The sequence below is a fragment of the Oenanthe melanoleuca genome, chromosome 2 (assembly GCF_029582105.1).
Source record: "Oenanthe melanoleuca isolate GR-GAL-2019-014 chromosome 2, OMel1.0, whole genome shotgun sequence".
Classification (NCBI taxonomy): Eukaryota; Metazoa; Chordata; class Aves; order Passeriformes; family Muscicapidae; genus Oenanthe; species Oenanthe melanoleuca.
The window spans coordinates 72,479,329-72,497,604 of record NC_079335.1 but is presented as its reverse complement, the minus strand read 5'-3'; the positions used below and the strand labels follow the sequence as shown (position 1 = coordinate 72,497,604).

Here is an 18,276-nt window from a genome sequence, read left to right as displayed (position 1 = left end):
TACTGCATTTTGGGTGAATAGTGGACTACTTCATTAGCCTAAATGTTTTTCAAATCTGCAGTGGCACAACTACAGACCAAGGTGAAAGAACACTTAAAAAATTAATAAAACTGTACCAGCTGTCTGTATCAATTAATTTTCCTGAATAAATATGCATCTTATATAGCCCTGCCAAAATGGTATGAAAAATACAAACCCAAAGAAAAGAACGTGTTCATAAAACGAAGTTAATCTGCAGCACAGAGTGAATTGGAAAGGCAGCTTGAATCCTACCTTCCAGCATGCTGAGGTGCATGGCATCATTGGCTCGCTTTGGCACACTAAGCATCACCTCCAGGCCATCCTTAATCTCACCTTTACCTTCTTCACAGCACGTGAGCAGCTCCTGCAAAAGACAACCAGAAAAAACTATTCTCTATCACTTACTTTTACACTAATATGACAGACAACTGAAGAGTAGTTCTAACAACCCAAAAACCGTTTTTGACACAAAAAAATCTTTTTGAACTTCTTACTCTGCCAATGACATGACAGTACACTTTGTTTCTATCATGATCAGTTCTTCAAGGAGAAGCCCAATCTATCAGTTAACGACTTCTAATTTAAACAGGTTTATTTGCTTAATAAGACATCTTTAAAAGTTAGGTTAAGAACAAAACTTTTTTTGATAAGCACAGACACAGTTATCAGATGTGCTACATCAAGCCCAGAACAATGCAGCTGCCAAGTCATGAAGATGGGGAAAAGCAGGGCAGCACAAAAGGACCCCTCCCACCTTCCATGCCAGTCATTGCTCCACTGCACCAAACACCTGCTCTGTACAACTGCTGATAAAGAGAATTTACACTGTTTTATTCTAAGTATTCTATTCTGCATTCACACAATTCAAAGCAACCTACAGACAAAACTTTTCAATACAATTGAGCATTAACTAATGGATAGAAGTTAGATCATGCTGAAGTGTTGTATTAGAATTTAGGGCATATAGTTCTCTGCCCATTCAACATCCCACAGACTTAACATAACAGCACCTGAACTGATATTCAAATTTCCTCACAGCTTTTAAGCATTTGAACAGTATCAAGATAAAATGCAGGTTACATAGCCAAAAGGGCATATTGTATTCCTTCTGTTATTCAAAAGGCCCATTTAATTCATTCCCTCAGGTTAAATTCCTTTTCCCCTTTTTAAAGGGAAAGCCATGAGACTTCTACTATTATGATCATTACATTATCTTTATTCAACTGCTAATACCACCATCACAGCAAAACACTACATGATCACACCTAAATTTTGCATGACAACTCCACAGAACAGTGACAATAACTAAATATCTCTCAGAGCCACAGAACAAGAACAGCTTCAATACCATGTGGAAAAACAAGCAAAACTTCCAGAACTGCAAAAAGTTTCACCTATCATTCAAGTTTTAGGCTCTTGATCCTACCATGCTATACATCTCTCTCCTATTACAGGGAAAAATAGAAAAAAAAAAGAAAAAAAGGATAGGTAATCCAGAAATCCAGCAACCACCAGACAAATCCATTTTACTATGCAGCAAAGACATCTGGCTCTTCCACTTCTTCCATAAAGTAGCTGGCTAAAGCATATTAATATAAAAATAATAATAACTGTTGGACTTAATACCTCAAAATCTCTGAAACAGCACAGCCCACAGTATTTCTGTAATTATAACTTGACTAAGTTGCCACTCCTTGCAAGTGGAAAATAGACAATAAGCTTCAGTCAAAAATGACAGATTTGTTTCCACCCAATGTGACCTGAAATAACCTCTAATGTTTTTCAGAAATTTCAAAAGCAATCACACATGGCTGTTCTCAAGTAAAAAGGGGAGACACAGATCAGCTGGAGTGCATTTGTAGGCTGCTACAACACAACAAGCGTTGCCACCCAAGAGAGACCCAGCATAGCCCAAGAACACTGCTGCTCACTTGAGAAGACATCTGCCCACTGAGTGAAAGCTCTAACTACAGGGCTCCAAAAGTTGAGCTTATTTTAACAGCTACCATTTACCTGACACTTTCAGGCAACATCACAAATAACAACAGCTCTGCAGGTACAGTCACTATGTGTATTTTCTGATACACACACATATTATTACAGTTATTTATATTACAGTTTTATATATAAATAAATATATTATTATCTATCTAACAGTATTTAATACCATCAGCATGGCTTGCCAAAATGCAGTGTAGAAATCATTACAAAAATGGTTTTATAGCCACATACCCATGAATTACTTTTTTACCCTGCAAATGCAAATTATATTTTCTAAGTAAAAATCAGCAGACAGATATCTTTTTTTTTTTGGTTTACAGAAATCTGGACAAAAAGTTGCTTGTTTATGCCTTCTTTCATTTTCAGCTGAAATTTTGCAGCAGTATTTGCAGCTGCCCAGGATGCTGGCATCTCAGAGAGCAGAGTAGAAAACCCCTCCTGATCTCAGCAAGAGCTTTGCCTTCTTATGAGCAGCAGAATCAGATGAAGAACCCTGAATTAATACTGACCTTTAAAAGAAGCTGGTATTTTGTTATCCTTTGGACAGGTTTGATAAGGTAAGAGGAGATTGAGTTGGCCAGTCCATGTCGTTGTTGTATTTCCTATGTGGAAAAAGCAAATATTTGAGGACTGTGAGCAGCAACACTCAGATATAAACTGCTTTGAGGGATGTGAAATAATATACACTAACTGCAAATTCTATTTTAGCAAGAAAAAAAATTTTTAAAAAAACCAAAACAGGATAACCAGATATTACAGGCACAATGAATCATTATGCTGTGCATCTGCCTGCTCACTTGGTACAAACAGAAGATTATAACCTTGGAGAGTACCTGTGAAACACTTCAACAAACCTAAGCACAATTTGGGACACAGAAAGTGTGGCAGCACCTTTCTTATAAAAAAATTAAGGTCTGTACTTCTTTTCCTACTTGCGAGAGAGGAAAAACCCTCACATTCCTGGCAAGAGGCAGGAGTACCAGGAAGGCTGGAGGTTCCTCAGCATCCCCTGCTATTTCAGTGCCAAGAGGCACAGACAGCCTCATCCCCCACCAGAGGGAGCACCGAGTAGCAGTTTCTGACTGAAGCAGAGAGGTCACCAAGCACTTGAATAGAAAACAGCCACTTACAAACAGAAAAAAGAATGACCTCCACAAAGCTAAAGGTGGAAAACAGAACTATTTGATAGAAAAATTGGATGATTACAGATTTCAGGTACTGACTGGGGCTGAACTCCACTGATAGGGTCTGCCATTTATCATAGCATTGATCTATTTCAACCAAGCAATTTCAAACAGCAAGTTAGGCCCCACAACCATGTGCCATCTAACCATGGTTACAGTATCAGAAATTCCCAAAGTGGCATACACATGAATAGACATCATATTTTCACATGGACCAAGAGTTCTCTGCGCACAGAATTAAGTCTTCACACTTCTAATATACTTCAGGTGGATTAGGGGATGGAGAGCTCTGGATATAGTGGCAAAACAGATGGATCAAAGCAGGGGGTGGCAAGAATTTAGTTCCAATAGTTTTATCAGAGCCCTGTGTTATTTTTTAAAGTGGTATTTACTAAATTTTTCTCGAAATTTTTTTGGTCATATCTACCTGATTTTCTCTAACTTACCTGCTCTTCTTCAAACACTGAAAACGGAGGCTCCATAGACAGGCTTTGCCTTACAATATTTAGAAGCCCCATTTCCTCAGTGATTAGACTTTTGAGATTAACCCCTAGGGCTTCAGGGATTTCCTCTACTTCCCTCTACTTGTATAAACAATTCTAAAAAAATTGTGGTGTCATTACACAGCTAGTGGCTCAGCTGGAGGAAAAAATGGAAAAAGAGAGCACTCTAATTGGATCATCTGTTAATACATGTCCAACCTACATTCCTCCCTAAACCCTCTAACACATCCACAGTTTTATCACTTTTTTATGCAGAGTATTACATGTATAGACCGTGGAACCATGTGACTAAATAAGAAGGTTCAGCCCTTCTGAATAACAGAAGTGAACTGAATTACCACTACATGCAATTACAGTTTAAAAGTGCTCCAAAAATTTAACCAAGATTTCTATCTCTATTCCATACAATGCAAACTAAGCACATCAAAATGCTAAGATTTGCATGATGTGCTTGTGTGAGCTGAAGATTCATGTCCTGGTTGTTGTTGCCAGAAACTGCTTCCAGTTCTGAACCGCTCTGATATTCAACAGAGACTTTTCACATCTGATTTGACAGCACTGTAACACCAACTGAGCAATGGAAGTTAACCACGTGAGATACAGGATTGAGTTCCTTAAGCTGACAGCTTAGTAAATTGCAGCATTATTAACAGGAAACTTGCATTTTCTTAACAAATTAGGCACTCAGCAGAACTGCAAATACATGAGTCAAACAGCCAAGGCATGCTTTTAAGTTGGACACAATGTACTTACATCAAAGTATGCTCCTGCATGTTCTAATATCAGCTGAGTGGAATCTGGCTTATTTTTACAGTAGGTTACATACATCTGGAATTTGTCTGCCTGCAGAGCAAAACGCAAATTTACAAATGTTATCAGAGAGCATCATTCCTATCTCAAGGTTTTTACACCTTTATCAGAGAGCTTATCCTCCCCACCAAGAAACTGAGCTGTACAGAATTATATTTTCACTCAAACTGGCAGCAGACAAAGATATATCAGGCAAGTAAGACTGAAAACAACAGCTATGTATATAAAAATAGGTTATTCAAAGCTAAGACAAACCAAATCTGCACACAAGTTTAGGTAACTTGCATACAATTCAAGAGCAGCTAAGGACTGGCATCTGACAGGAGTGCCCTAATTATTTTTTCTCAGCTAAAGGCACACATGTTTTACTCAAACTTGAAGGAAGAGGTACTTTTACAAATCAAAATGGGATCTGAGAGCAAGAATTCATCTCATCATGCCTCCTATCCCCCTTCTAAATCTAAGTGTGACTTCATTACCCAAGTAACGAAGCAATGTCCAACATCTTCTGGTAACTGTTCATATTTTTCCAACTCCTTGAGAAATATACTGTGAGTAGAAAAGAAACAAATAGTAAAAGGCATATGAAACATGTTCATTACAGCAACTGGTTTGGATCTATTGTCTGTGAAAAAAGGCCATTAGAAACTTTTTTGTAATACCAAATGAATGAGTTAAAAAAATAAAGGTAACTGGAATAGATAAAAATGTGTAATAAAAGTACTAACATGAAATATAATTCAATAAAAATTCTGATGACAAGACCAGAAATTGAAATAACGGACATGCAGTTAATATATAGGAATACAAGAAAATTTAGTAATTGCTGTTGTTCTCTATCAAGAAGGTTTCCTACTGTTTTCAGTTTCAAGAAAAGCCTTCATCTTTTTAAAAAAAAACAAACCCAAACCTTGCTTTTTGGATACTCAAGTTCTCAAGTTAACACAAAGCATTCAAAGAACTGTAAAATCAGAGTCAGGAATATGCTAGGGTATATTTTATTACTTCAAAGAGTCGTAACTCAAATGTGTACACAACCAGGAGATAACAAAGAAGGAAGATTCAGAGCAAGACTTCTGTACACAGATCCCCCTGGGAACCACTTCATTCAGAAGAAATGGAGTGGACAAGTCTCTTTTATGCTCTGTACTCAAGTAAATGTAATGATGCTGGGGTACCTTCACAGCAGCTATGAAGAGCCAAAACAGAGCTGGGAGCCCTACTCTTTCCCACTAACAGCTGCATTTGGATATCAAGAATGAGGGCTCTGAAAGAATGACAGAGGCCTAATGTTCGTATCTCATTGAGTTCAGTGGTTTTCGTCTCTTTAGAACAACTGATCAACCTATAAAAATATTTTGATGTATCCAAAAAATTTCTTAAATGCTGAAAGATGCCTGAGACTTAAAAATACAATTCCTAATGGTGTACCTACCTCTCTGCAAAAAGCAACAGCTGAAGTAATTTAGCAATGTAAGAGGAAAATATTTCGATTTTTTTTCATGGGAAAGCATTCATTATTCATATTTTCATTAGGAAATCCCTCAGATCATCATTTGGATTTAGCAGTAGTATGGAAATGGAAGATAAGTCACTCACTTATTGTGGAACTCATAAATTTCCTGCATGTTTCCGAAGATAATGTGTTCTTTGTTTACAATACCAGGTGGGATCTCCTCGACTCCACTTGTCATTTCCCATAGATATGTCTGCCCAGAAAAAAAAAGATGTGTGAAAAGTGATGATAAACTCCCAACAGATACAGGTATCTGTAAGTATGCATTCCTGGAGAGAAACTAGGCAAAGATCACACAGCAGCATCATCTTCAATTGTGACAGTGCCTGTTTTGTCAAATATACCTTGTGATTTTGACAGTGAAATACAAGTTCTAAAACTGACAATTTAACATAGTCCCTGAGACTTCATCATTTAAAATGCATAGTGCTCTTGACAACCTCTAATGCTTCAGGATATTCCTTATCAAGGTCATGTCTGCAGTCTGAAAGTTCATGCTTTGTGCATCAGCTACCACTGAACATTAGTTGCTTCAGCATAACAATTACTGGGCACTTTTCCATGGAATCTCACTGAATTTCTATTCAAAAAGTCAGCTAGTAGCAGAACATGTGATACAGATAATAAGAGAATTAGCACAAGCTCTCCCCTATTGCTAGCAAAGCAAATAAAGTAAACCCCTCCTTTTTCCCTCCTCTCTAAAACAAAAACCTCCACATGTTTATGAATTGGGAAAGGAACAAATACTGAAACTCAGTACTAACAAAAGCAAAACATATAGGGTGAATTCTGAAATGGTTGTTATCAGATGTAATTCTAAGTTTCTTCTTAACAGCACTAAAATTACTTAATTTGATCCTATGATTCCAAATCAATCATGCTCAGCTGTTAAAAGCAGAAAAAAACAGAAAGCAACAGACTGAATCCTGCCTTCAAAGATTAGTGAATAAAAGAAAACTCACATCCATGCATTCCCGGAGGTCTCTTACGTAAGCCTTTTCTGTCTGAATTAGCTCAGCCATAATGAACCTTAGGTGACAACAGAAAGAATAATCAAATCTCAGTCTGTTAGATCACTATGAATGTGTAATAACCAGAATACATCTTTCTCCTCATCAGCTTTTGCTTTTCCACTGCAGCAAGAAAAAATCTGAGAACTGAAATGTGAAGAGAGACAACAGAGGAAGGAAACCTAAGAGGTAACATCCCTCCATTACTAACTAGGACAAAAATAAATGGGGAAGGAGATGGAATTTTTTCTCTAACATTTTTCATTGCTATAGTCATTTAACTTTGGTCTTGCTTCCTCCCCTTAAAAATTTATTTCCCATTATTTCTAAAAAGGAAAAAAGCATGTTAAAAGAAGTCTAACAGTTTTGAAAGTTTAAGATTCTGTCATGCTAGAATTATCTGTGAGAACAAGCATGTGAATAAATGGTAGTAAGAGATACTATCACTCTATTTTTTCCATTTATATGATTTCTAAGCTGCCAGACAAGCCATGACAGTTGTTTCATTATCAGGATTGATTTATGCATTCTCATTGATTAAAAATAAATAAATGTATTACTCTTTCCTGCGGGCAGACTTTCGTTTTTCTTCGTTAAGCTCATGAGCAGCATCGCGCAGTTTCACCTCTGACCCAGGGACACTGGCTGGGATTATATCCAGCTGCAAGCTTTTGCTCTTTATTAAAGAAAGAAAGAATTCATTAAGGAAGGAGACAGGAGAAAAAGGTAGCTAAATCAAATGCAAGTAAAGCTTGTTTGCCTGCCATCACACTCAGATTTCTCTTACCGATTTATTGGAATCAGAGGAAATACCCAGAGCTTTCTCTAAAGAGGTCCTGTATTTCTCCATGCGCAGGGAAAAGTCTCTGTACCTCTTATCCACTGCTGTGACACATTTTTTAATCTCTGTTGCATGAGCATGCCCTTTTTCACAAAAGCCATCAGCCAGCTGTATCAACAACTTCACCCTCTCTTTGGTTTGCTATGAAAACAGGAAAATATCGAACAGTTACAAGCTCTACCTGTCATGCAGGGGGTCATTTTGCTTACTGCTACTAAATGCAATTAGAGAAGGAATTGAAGAAGCTACCTTCCTCTCCTCTCTGCCCAGAACTCCTTTAAACATATATCTTTTACTTAATAAAAATAGCACAAGATTAATGTAGGTTTCCTTGAGCTTTATTGTTACATGACTAGAAGCACATTGTTTATTTTTCTTTGAAAAATATGCTTCATATCTAACCCAGAGATTAAATTCTGCTAGGCAAGCCTTTCAGCATAGGTACTCTTGCATCAATATAAAGGCATTTTGATGTCAAAGAGGGTACTGTGTTCATTACCACTGAAGCACTGGTATTGGACCTGGCCCACAGCCTCAAGAATCTACGTCCTTTAGACAGCACAGAAGTGCTAAGATGGAAGTAAGTCTTGTTATATGTTTTATTCTTTAATGGGTTAAGACTAAATTCTTTAAATCTTTTCTATATTATGCTCTGTTGGCACAGAGTTGTTTAAGAGAAACTAACAGAAATAAGTAGTTACCACCAAATCTGTAAGTGCTTTTTCCAAATGACAAGCTGCCTAAGATTATGCACTTTCTTTCATGTAAATCATAAACCATCCACAATGGATGAGTTTATACATCCACCTCTCTCTCATGAGTGAAATGTACTGTCAGGGCCCTTACTAGCAGGGAGTTAAGCAAAATAGTCAATAAAACCTTAACTCTTACATTATTGAAAAAATCACGTTTGTCCTCTTAATTCTTTTTGTTCCCTAATGGTGCCTCATCCAAGCATTTCTTTTCAGTATGGAATTAGCAAGGGCTAACATATCCTCCTCCCAAGAGGTAGCAAAATGCCACGGGAGTGATACAAAAAACATCCTTTCTAAAAGGGCACCAATATCATCTGCAGACTGACAAAGGAAATAAGGAGTAGCAGTGCTGCTCTGCATATTGGAAGAAATCCAGCAAATCAAAGTCTGGAGGAAAGATCAGACAGAAGAAAATCCAGGTTTGAACACCAAAAGTGATCTCTGTTCTTTCTGGATTTTCTTTTCTCCCTTCCCCCACGTCCCCTGACCATCTCCATCTCAAAGTCTCTTCTGAGGTGATGCTTCAGACAAAAGAACATGAGCTTACTTTTCTGGGCTCTATTATTTCTCTATGAAGTTTGGAGAGCCAGAGAGAGAAACAGGTGACAGTTTGAACAGGTGGCAAAACAAAACAGAGGCAGACAAAGCTAAAAACTCAGGTCCTTCAGTCATGCAATGGTTGTCTGTATTTCACATGTGAAAACTAGTAAGCCTCAGGAGTGACATCTGCATCTCTGTAAAGGCCTCCAGAGATGCAGAATTACATTCTGCTGCCTGACTCAATACAATTCTACAGCAGAAGCACAGAACACTTTAATAAAATGACTTACCTAACAAATAAAGCTTTAATATTTCTACTATCTTCTAACTAATAAGCTGAATCATAATACAGCTTGTTCAATTTTATATCCTAAATGAACATTCAGTAATCCACAATCACGGAGATATAAAAGTGGAAATCAAAGGCCCTGAAAGGTTTTTAGGTATTGAAAACATTTTTCAGCTACCTCACTACAATTTTGTCATGAGAAATCAACAGCACATAGGGCTCATGGAGCTCCAGTAGCAATGAATGTCTGGTGTTTATCTTCTGGTTTATTCTATTGTCAGCAGAAATACAGACAGAAAGCCACTGCAAGGATTTTTTGATGGGCAGGAGGAATCCAGTTATTTTATTTTGTTTAAAATCTTACATAAGCCAACTTGTAGTCAACTTGTTTATTGACAACCTGGATGAAGGAATAGAATTCACCCTTAGCAAGTTTGTTGATGATGTGAAACTGGTGGGGGGGACTGGCTGTGCTACCTCAGTGGGACCTTGATAGGCTGGAGAGTTGAGCAGAGAAATGTAATGAAGTTCAACAAGGGTAAATACAAGCTCCTGCAACCTGGGGGGAATAACTCCAAGGACCAGCATGGGTTGGGTGCAGATCTACTAGGCTCTGTGGAGAAGGAGATGGGAGTCTGGGTGGATGAGCATGAGCCTGTAGTGCCCTTTTGGCCAGGAGGGCCAACAGTATCCTGGGGTGCATCAGGAAGAGTGTGGCCAGCAGGTGGAGGGAGGTGACCCTGACCATCAACTTGACCCTACTGAGGCCACATCTGGAGTATTGTGTTCAATTCTTGTTTTCACAGTTCAGAAAAGACAAGGATCTAACAGAGAGGGTCCAGCAGATCAACACAAAGATAGTTTGTGGTCTGGAGCATCTCTCTAATGAGGAGAGACTGTGGGAGCTGGGCCTGTTCAGTCTGGAGAAGAGTGAGAGGGGATCTCATCAAAATATAAAATATCTCAAAGGTGACTGACAGGAGGATGGTGCCAGACTGTTCAGTGATGCCCAGTGACAGGACAAGGACTAACAGCTATGAACTAAAACACAAGAAGTTCCATCTCAACTAACCAAGATCATCTTTGCACTGAGGGTGGCAGAGCATGGACAGGCTGCCCAGGGATGCCATGGAGTCTCCCTCTGCAAAGACATTCAAACTCCGCCTGGATACATTCCCGTGCAATCTGCTCTTGGAGACTCTGCCTTGGCAGGGCGATTTGACTAACTGATCTCCAGAGGTTCCTTCCAACTCTATGCATTTTGTAATTTTGTGATAATTTTAAAAATTTATTTTACCTTTGCTGTGATCTGAAATTCTTCATGTTCTTTTAACAACTCTTGAGTGTGCTGGATACTGGAACCAGTGGAAGTATGTGTGGATAAATAAAACTCTCCATTGTCATGAATCCATTCCAGAGCCTAAATAAAGCAATAATAAAGGAAAGTAAGAGAAAGGCAACATATTTTTTTCCAATAAACACAATCTGTAATCAAAGCACATCAAACAAACACACAATTTGACCAGAGGTGAATTTTACTCTATGTCACTTTTGGCAATCATCTAATACCCCTACAATATCAAATAGTTCATAGCTCTGAAATAATTCACAGCTCTGAAATAATGCACTTAGTCTGTTAAGCAATGCTTAGAGAATTAAAAATGACATATGAATCCAAACACTTCAGGGAAGTCCACTACTGCAGGACTACAGCAGTCCACTATTGAAAGGTTCTAGTTAATTATGTTTACAGTTTTGCTAGTATCCCCCCTAGCTGAGGAAAAAAAAAAAAAAATCTCTTCTTTGGTGTCACATGGGACAGCTATACTCAGAAATATACATGTTTCAACTTGTAAAAATGTACATAAGACCACCAAACATGTAGGCAAAACTTTACAAGCACGTAAGATTTAACTACCACTTCACTCTTTTGCTGACATGCATTTCAGCCTCACCAAGTGTGGTCTGTGTTCCTAAAAATTAAACCTGCAGCAGAGAAGGAATAGTGAGATGTCTCCATTAAACAAATTCATGTATGTATAAGTAGAAAAAAACCACAAAGAACTGCAAACTAAGATTGTTTCCCTTCCACATCCTGACACTTCATTTGCTCACTATTATGAAAAATGATGATATATGCAATTATCTATGCTTTACCTACATTACCTGCTGCCCTTTTAAGCATAACTCAGTGGTCATGAGGAATCCCTGGCTCCTGGAAAAAGCAAGAGTCGTCTCCAACTGCTGCATAACAGTAAAAATCTAATTGACAACTGTTCTGCAGCTCTCAATACAGGCTTCCTACAGCAGCAGGCAGAGGGACGGGAGCTTAGAAACTTCTCGTTTCTGACAAAGCCAATAGCAGATGTTCAAAGAGTTTTATACAGCTTGCTTAGAACCCTCTTACTACTAAACACATGTGTATCCTCTGTATCTTCAGTAAATACACAAAATATTTAATACCCCAAGAGAAAAAGTAGTAGATTGCTAGTGGGTTCTCACTCTTCCCTTAAAAGGATAAACTGAAATTATGAGCATTATCCATCCATACGAGCAGGAACAGGAAAGGATTGCTCTTGGTGGACAGTAGATATGTATGTTTCACACTAATAACCTTACACTGAATCAGAAAAGGCACTGTCTGTATTCTAATTCCACCAATGATTTAAGCGCATCAAAGCTGCAATGATAAATGCTAATTCCCTTACTTCCACTTCAAATGCTTTTCCTTCTTGGTTCAAAACCTGAAGTGAGTAGAAAGCCTTCAAAATTCAACACCAAATGTGAATGCCAGGATGCCATTTTCTTAGTCAAATACTACTGCAGGTGCAAGCCTGATGAGATGGGCCTATACTTTTAAAAGCTGCTGATGGAAACAAGCTGACAACTCCTGGACTTCTGTCAAAAAAGCAACATCTCAACCAACCACCTCTATGACATGTACTGTCATTCTAATACCAATCTTTGCAAGTGAAGACTGATATGGACAGGCACAGCATGGCTACCACTGATATAACCAACAACACTTAATATTCACTTTTAACTTTTTACCCTCTTCCTTTTTTTAGCGGCATTATTACACAACGCTGGAATGAAGGATGAACAAAAAGCTTCCCCTCCCCAAATCACAGAGTGGTTTGGGTTGGAAGAGAACTTGAAGATCATGTAGTTCCAATCCCCCTGCCATGAGAATGAAATGTTGTCTTTTCATAACTTGCTGGCAGCTCTCTAGAGACACAGCATGACAGAAAGTTCGACTTTATCTTAATTCCTACAGTTTAGATCAGCTTTCATTTCACCTGAGGTATCACTACAAGAATTGGAGACATCAGTTAAGGGATCAGGTAAGCCCTTAACTCGAAAGAATCTGAGAATCTACCACTGTGCTTGCAAACTACTATGGTATCTTTTCCATCACAAGAGCATCAAGTTCTGAAAGCACAAAGAACAGGTTCTTCCAAATTCCAAAAAGACATCTAAATGAAGAGAGCAACATTTCCATATTTTTGGCTAATCACTGTGAAGTCCCATATATGGTTTGGTTCGCTTTGGTTTTTGATGACTGAACTGGTGATTGCTGAAAAATGGGATTTACAATGAAAATGCTGACAGATCTTTATCTCCAGTGTTTGACTGTTAGTTAGTAATCTCTGTACAAAAACAAGTAGATCATGTGCTTGTCATAGGTTTAAATTAAGGTTATTCAAAAGTGAGGTGGGGAGGCGAGGGAAGGGGGGGCAGGGAAGGGATGGTGGTGGTATTTTAAAGAAGTAACAGACTTCAAATTCACTCCAAGATACATCTAGCATTAATTTCTTTGTGATAGGATGAAAGGCAGACTTGAGAATTCTTAAAAGAGAGCAAACCAGACCAATAGTATTTAAACTTTTGTCTAAATTAGCTGTCAAAAAGAAATAAAAAATTAGATTTTTGAGCTCTTTTAAGAGGATCTGGCTACGTTTTACACTATGGGCATTCTATCCTTTTTTAGCAGAACAGGAACAGATAAAGTTTCCTATCTTTGTCTGATAACCAGTGTCAAAAAAACCCCAAAACAAAATCCATCACAGATCAATCTACTTACCACTTCTGCTTTAACCCCCAACTTATTTTTAAATCATGTGTTTTGATTAGTGAAGGAGATTTTTTTGTGTGTGTGTGTGGTAGTTACTTAATAGTTCTTTCCAGACTGATAAACTCAACAAAATACCAAGAGGTGGATCTATCACGCAGGAAACCATGAAACCAACTACACAAAGAACTGAAAAACCAAAGTAATTCAGTTATTATTGTTTAATGAGTTATCCAACTTGTCAGATTTCTAGAACTGCCAATCAACTTAATTAGATATTTTTCCTCCAACATCTGAGAAAAACGCTGCTGCCTATAATTTCCCCAGACAAATTAGGTGTGTGTGTAAAAGTTAACAAGCATAACAATTTGTCAAACACAAGCTTGCAGAAATTAGATTTGCCAGTACCAGATGAAGCTGACAGAAGCTAAACATCACCTTTAAGTTACAACAGTTACAGACACATTGCCTCACCGAATTTAGCTGTTCTGTATTAAAGGGAAGGCAAATAATTGAATTTGCTACTTTTATCCTTGTGATGTTTTAGACATTTGAAATATTGTAGGCAATGACAAATTTGTTACTACGAGAAGACTGTGTATGTCAAACCTTGATCACACCAAAGAGGATTTTCATACGAAACCCTCACCTGTTTGGCACTTCTTTCAAACACCACGTACTGTTGGCATTGATCAAGACGTCTTTTACGCATGGTCCAATAATGCAGCACACGGTTCTCCCTCTGGAAGAGCTCATTCAAGATATCTGAAGAAATTAAAACAGAGCTTATGACAACCAAATTTAAAATATCACACTAAAATGAGTGAATTGTAGAATTTACTATACACTTACTCTTTTCTTAGTCTTTGCTTTTTTCCTGATATTAATGAAACACAAAGTGTCTTTTTCATTACTTACAGAAGTGCTGGTTGAAGAAACTAGAGATGCAATTAATTCACTACTGGCATCGTTTTTCCTCTCAAATATTTGATACATGACTGCCACTGCTTATAGCAGGATTGAAAATGTACGCTGATAAAGATGGCATTTGATGAGGTTTCCTCAGACAGAATTAGCATGCACAAATAATCACAACATGCTTAACATATTATATTACTTAAAGTAAAAAAAGGGAATTTTTAATATATCAGTCTCCTATAAAGTATTTTAATGATTTAATACAGATGAACAAATTTACAAACTCAGGTCACCACAAGATCAAATGCAGCATAAGCAGATATTACATGTACAGAAATCCAAGTAATAAAAATAGGCAATTACTAATTTTGTTATTCTCTATTGAAAAAAAACCCCAATATATAGTTGAGCAAGCTTACTTGTTAAATATGAATATTCACTGAACCCTGACAGAAATTCCAGGTAATGAAATAATTAAACTTCACAGTTTGTTATTCCTGAGTATCAGAAAACTCACATTCAAATACCACATTTCCAACCTTTTAAATTCTTCCTAGCAAAGACCTTGTGCTTACAATATGCACAAGACCTGATCTGAACTCTGTTTCTTTAATGCTTATGGTTTTTCCATCAAACAAAGAAATTCTAGCAGTTTCCTGTGAAGCTCACTTTACCCACTGCTGCTTCCAGAGCAGCAGCCCTACTTGACTTGGTAGCTACTCCAAACCCAGAGGGACACTCTAGGTCTCCACCAGGTGATTCTGTTGGAATTGCACAGAGCCAAAAGGGGGTCAGCAGAAGCAGAAAAGGCCACAAAAAAGGCTTATTCTTTACACCAACACTTTAATTGTTTTCCTGCCTCTACCCAGAGCTGGCTATTTTCCATAATCTGTAATTACGAGTGGAGGCTATCAGGCGCTAGGAATCTTAAGGTCTCTGCATTCTGCTCTCCCAGTGTGCAGGTCCACTATATTTTACATTGCAAAAGCTAACAACTCAAAGAAACAGTTTAACAGAGAAGTTCAAATAACAAGAAGCCTGAGGGGAAATGCATCTTTGTCTACCTCACCAGAGATCTGGGACCAAACACAAGCACTTGTCACAGCCTCTCTGAGGATTATGAAACCCGTCTGCATCACTGCCAACATCCTCCTGCTTACAAGCACCATATTCCCACTTGCCACAGGGTGCTGAGATCACCCAGAATTTGCTTTTGGTTGGAATGTGGTCACTATGGCCAAGGTTTTATTTTTTGCTGGTCAGGCTCCCCTCAAATATGCCTCAGCTGATCCATCCCTTGGCCAAGCTATGAGCTGATCTGCTGTAAGCCTCCCCTGCTTTCTCAGTTTCATTTCTGCCTTATGTCACCTCCAAAACACTTGCTCAGAGTCTATGCCAGATTTCAGGAAGCAGGGAGGTGGAGTGGGTGGGACACAATCATCATTATACAATGCAACACACCCAACTGGACACACCATACAAAAAGAGACATCTTGATAGTGACGCAAACAAAGCAGTTCTGACAAAGAGCAAGCGAGGTGAATTGAGCAAATTGGAACAGCATTTGTTCTGTCAGGACATGATACAGATGGCAAGGCAGTGAGAGATATTTGGCTGGGCACTGTTAGTGTTAGTGCCATTAATTTCTTGGACTGTCAAAGAGGAGAAAAAACATTCTATAAACTACTCTTTAGGAAGCTATAGAAAATCAATATTTAATACTAAGTTTGGAAAAGCATCTCTGTATCTCAAGCCACCTGAAATACAGTCCCTGTTGTTGTCATTTACTTTGATTCTGACATTTGTTAGGATTGTTCCCTAAACTTTTAGCTTCTTCTCCAGGCTCAGAGAGCTCCCAGTTGTCTCTATGCATCCTGGTCCCTTCTATCAACCTATCTAAAAATATAAGCACCATTAGACAAGTTCCTGAACTGTGCTCAGTCGCAGCCTGTACAGCAGAGACAGGTAACACAGATGCACATTGACTTAGCAGCCAAACAAAGATGAAGATGCTCTCATTTCTGAGCTTACAGGAATTGTCACCAATGCAATCCACCAGTCAGAGCAGTTTTAGGCCACAATTCCTTCCTAAATGAGACAATATTTGGGTACCCTTAACTGCATATGAAAGAAATTATTTATGGAGATATGCAGGGATATAAGGGCACCTCTCGGAGTTCAGTATCACTGTAATTCCTGCTCCCCATGAAGCATGTGCTTAGCTAAACTTTGCCTAGAATAAGACATCACATAAAGACATGACTTTTCCAGATAACTTAATCTGCATCTGAGAGTAAGGATCAAGTACACCACTGAATGAGGTTTTTGAAAAATATTCAGCAGTTCTACAGAAACGGAAGGATTACTCAAGTTTTTAAGGCATTAATTTATAAACTATACACTGATTTCAGTCTGCCAGTTTCAAGCACACCTCTGAGCTGCAATGCTCTGTTAGAATATATGTAACCTCTCTCTCACTAAAATAAAGTAAACAATCTTTTTTTTCTTCATTCAGAAAAGAGGTGAAAGGAGAACCTGAAGAACAGAGTGAACTTTTATACCATTTGGTCAGCCGTACCACCGTACCACTGAGACCTAACAGAAAGGAATCCCTACTAGTTCTATCTCAACTCATGTTTAATTCTCAGAAGAATATATTACATGGTTTACTGGGGGGGGGGGGGGGGGAAGTATTAGAGCAACAGCTTATTTTTTTTCTACTTGGGGATTTCTGCTGTTTTTCGTTGCTTTTTAAACACGTATCACTCATCCAGAATTTTAAATGTACACAGAACATGCATAGCACTACGGTTATGATATGTAATTATTATTCTTAAGTACATTAGTAGAGATCATTCTATTCTTTTCTCATATGAGCACATTTACCTTTCTCAGAATGAATGTTCCTATACAATCAAAACTGAATTTAAAAAAAAAAATTGTCTAATACTCAGTAAGTGTGATAGCTACAATCACCCTCTTGCCTCTGCTCTGCTTTCTTTGTCTCTTACTGAAAGAAGAGCTAAGTGACAAATGCCAGTTTCAGTTATTGATACTATTGGCATTTGTGTAGAAATTTTGTTTTCTACATTCTATAAATGTTGGGGAGAGAGGAAAAACAACACTTTGTCACAGGTCTAAACACTCAAAGTTTCAACTGCCACAGTCCATTTATTTCCTTAAGAGTGAAATATGGTAGATATCCTATTTCTTTCCAACATAAAACATTCAATACAGAAGGATCTTCAACTTGACTACGGTCAGACTTTGATTTGAGTAAATTTCCTGAATAAATTTAAGATGAACTGTTTTCCCATTATAGTTAAAGTGAAGCAGTGAACATGTCCTTTTCTAATAGAGGCATCAAGCAAATAAGAGCAGAAGTGACCTCTGGAGGCCATCTGTTTCAATCCCCTCTTCAAAGCAGAACTAACCTCAAAGTTTTTCAGGGGCTTGTTCACCTATGCTTTAAAAATTTTTAGGGGTACAGATCCTACTGCCTCTCCAGGCTACCTCCTCTAATCCATCTTGCTGTAGCACTTTCTCCCATTCAGAATTTTCCTTGCTGCAACTTTTTCTCTGGACTTACTGCCATGTTCCTCTTGAGTCTGGTTGCATCATATGCATAACTTCCCTTTGGGTAGGTGCAAACAGCACTTAATTAGATATAAGACTTCTCTGGTTTTGAGACTGTAGCACAGCCAGAGTGTTCAGTCACAGTTTCAAAATGCATAGAGCAGAATGACTGGCAATTAAATTATTAAAATGCAATATGTACTTCTGCATCTCTGTGATCTGCTACCACACCCATCAGTC

At 38.1% G+C, this 18,276-nt stretch overlaps 1 protein-coding gene across 2 annotated transcripts in view; it reads right to left on the bottom strand.

The window, feature by feature from the left end:
- The window catches only part of TRIO (trio Rho guanine nucleotide exchange factor), a 244,848-nt gene that overhangs the window by 83,789 nt on the left and 142,783 nt on the right, over positions 1-18,276 (bottom strand). For both annotated transcript variants that reach the window (XM_056483314.1, XM_056483315.1), the window contains exons 20-29: positions 14,192-14,307; positions 10,768-10,890; positions 7,833-8,027; positions 7,606-7,721; positions 6,998-7,064; positions 6,119-6,228; positions 4,999-5,068; positions 4,463-4,552; positions 2,532-2,624; positions 274-385 (exon numbers count right to left, since the gene is read on the bottom strand). In XM_056483314.1, the coding sequence (XP_056339289.1) occupies positions 274-385; positions 2,532-2,624; positions 4,463-4,552; positions 4,999-5,068; positions 6,119-6,228; positions 6,998-7,064; positions 7,606-7,721; positions 7,833-8,027; positions 10,768-10,890; positions 14,192-14,307 (1,092 nt within the window). The remainder of the gene's footprint in view (positions 1-273; positions 386-2,531; positions 2,625-4,462; positions 4,553-4,998; positions 5,069-6,118; positions 6,229-6,997; positions 7,065-7,605; positions 7,722-7,832; positions 8,028-10,767; positions 10,891-14,191; positions 14,308-18,276) is intronic.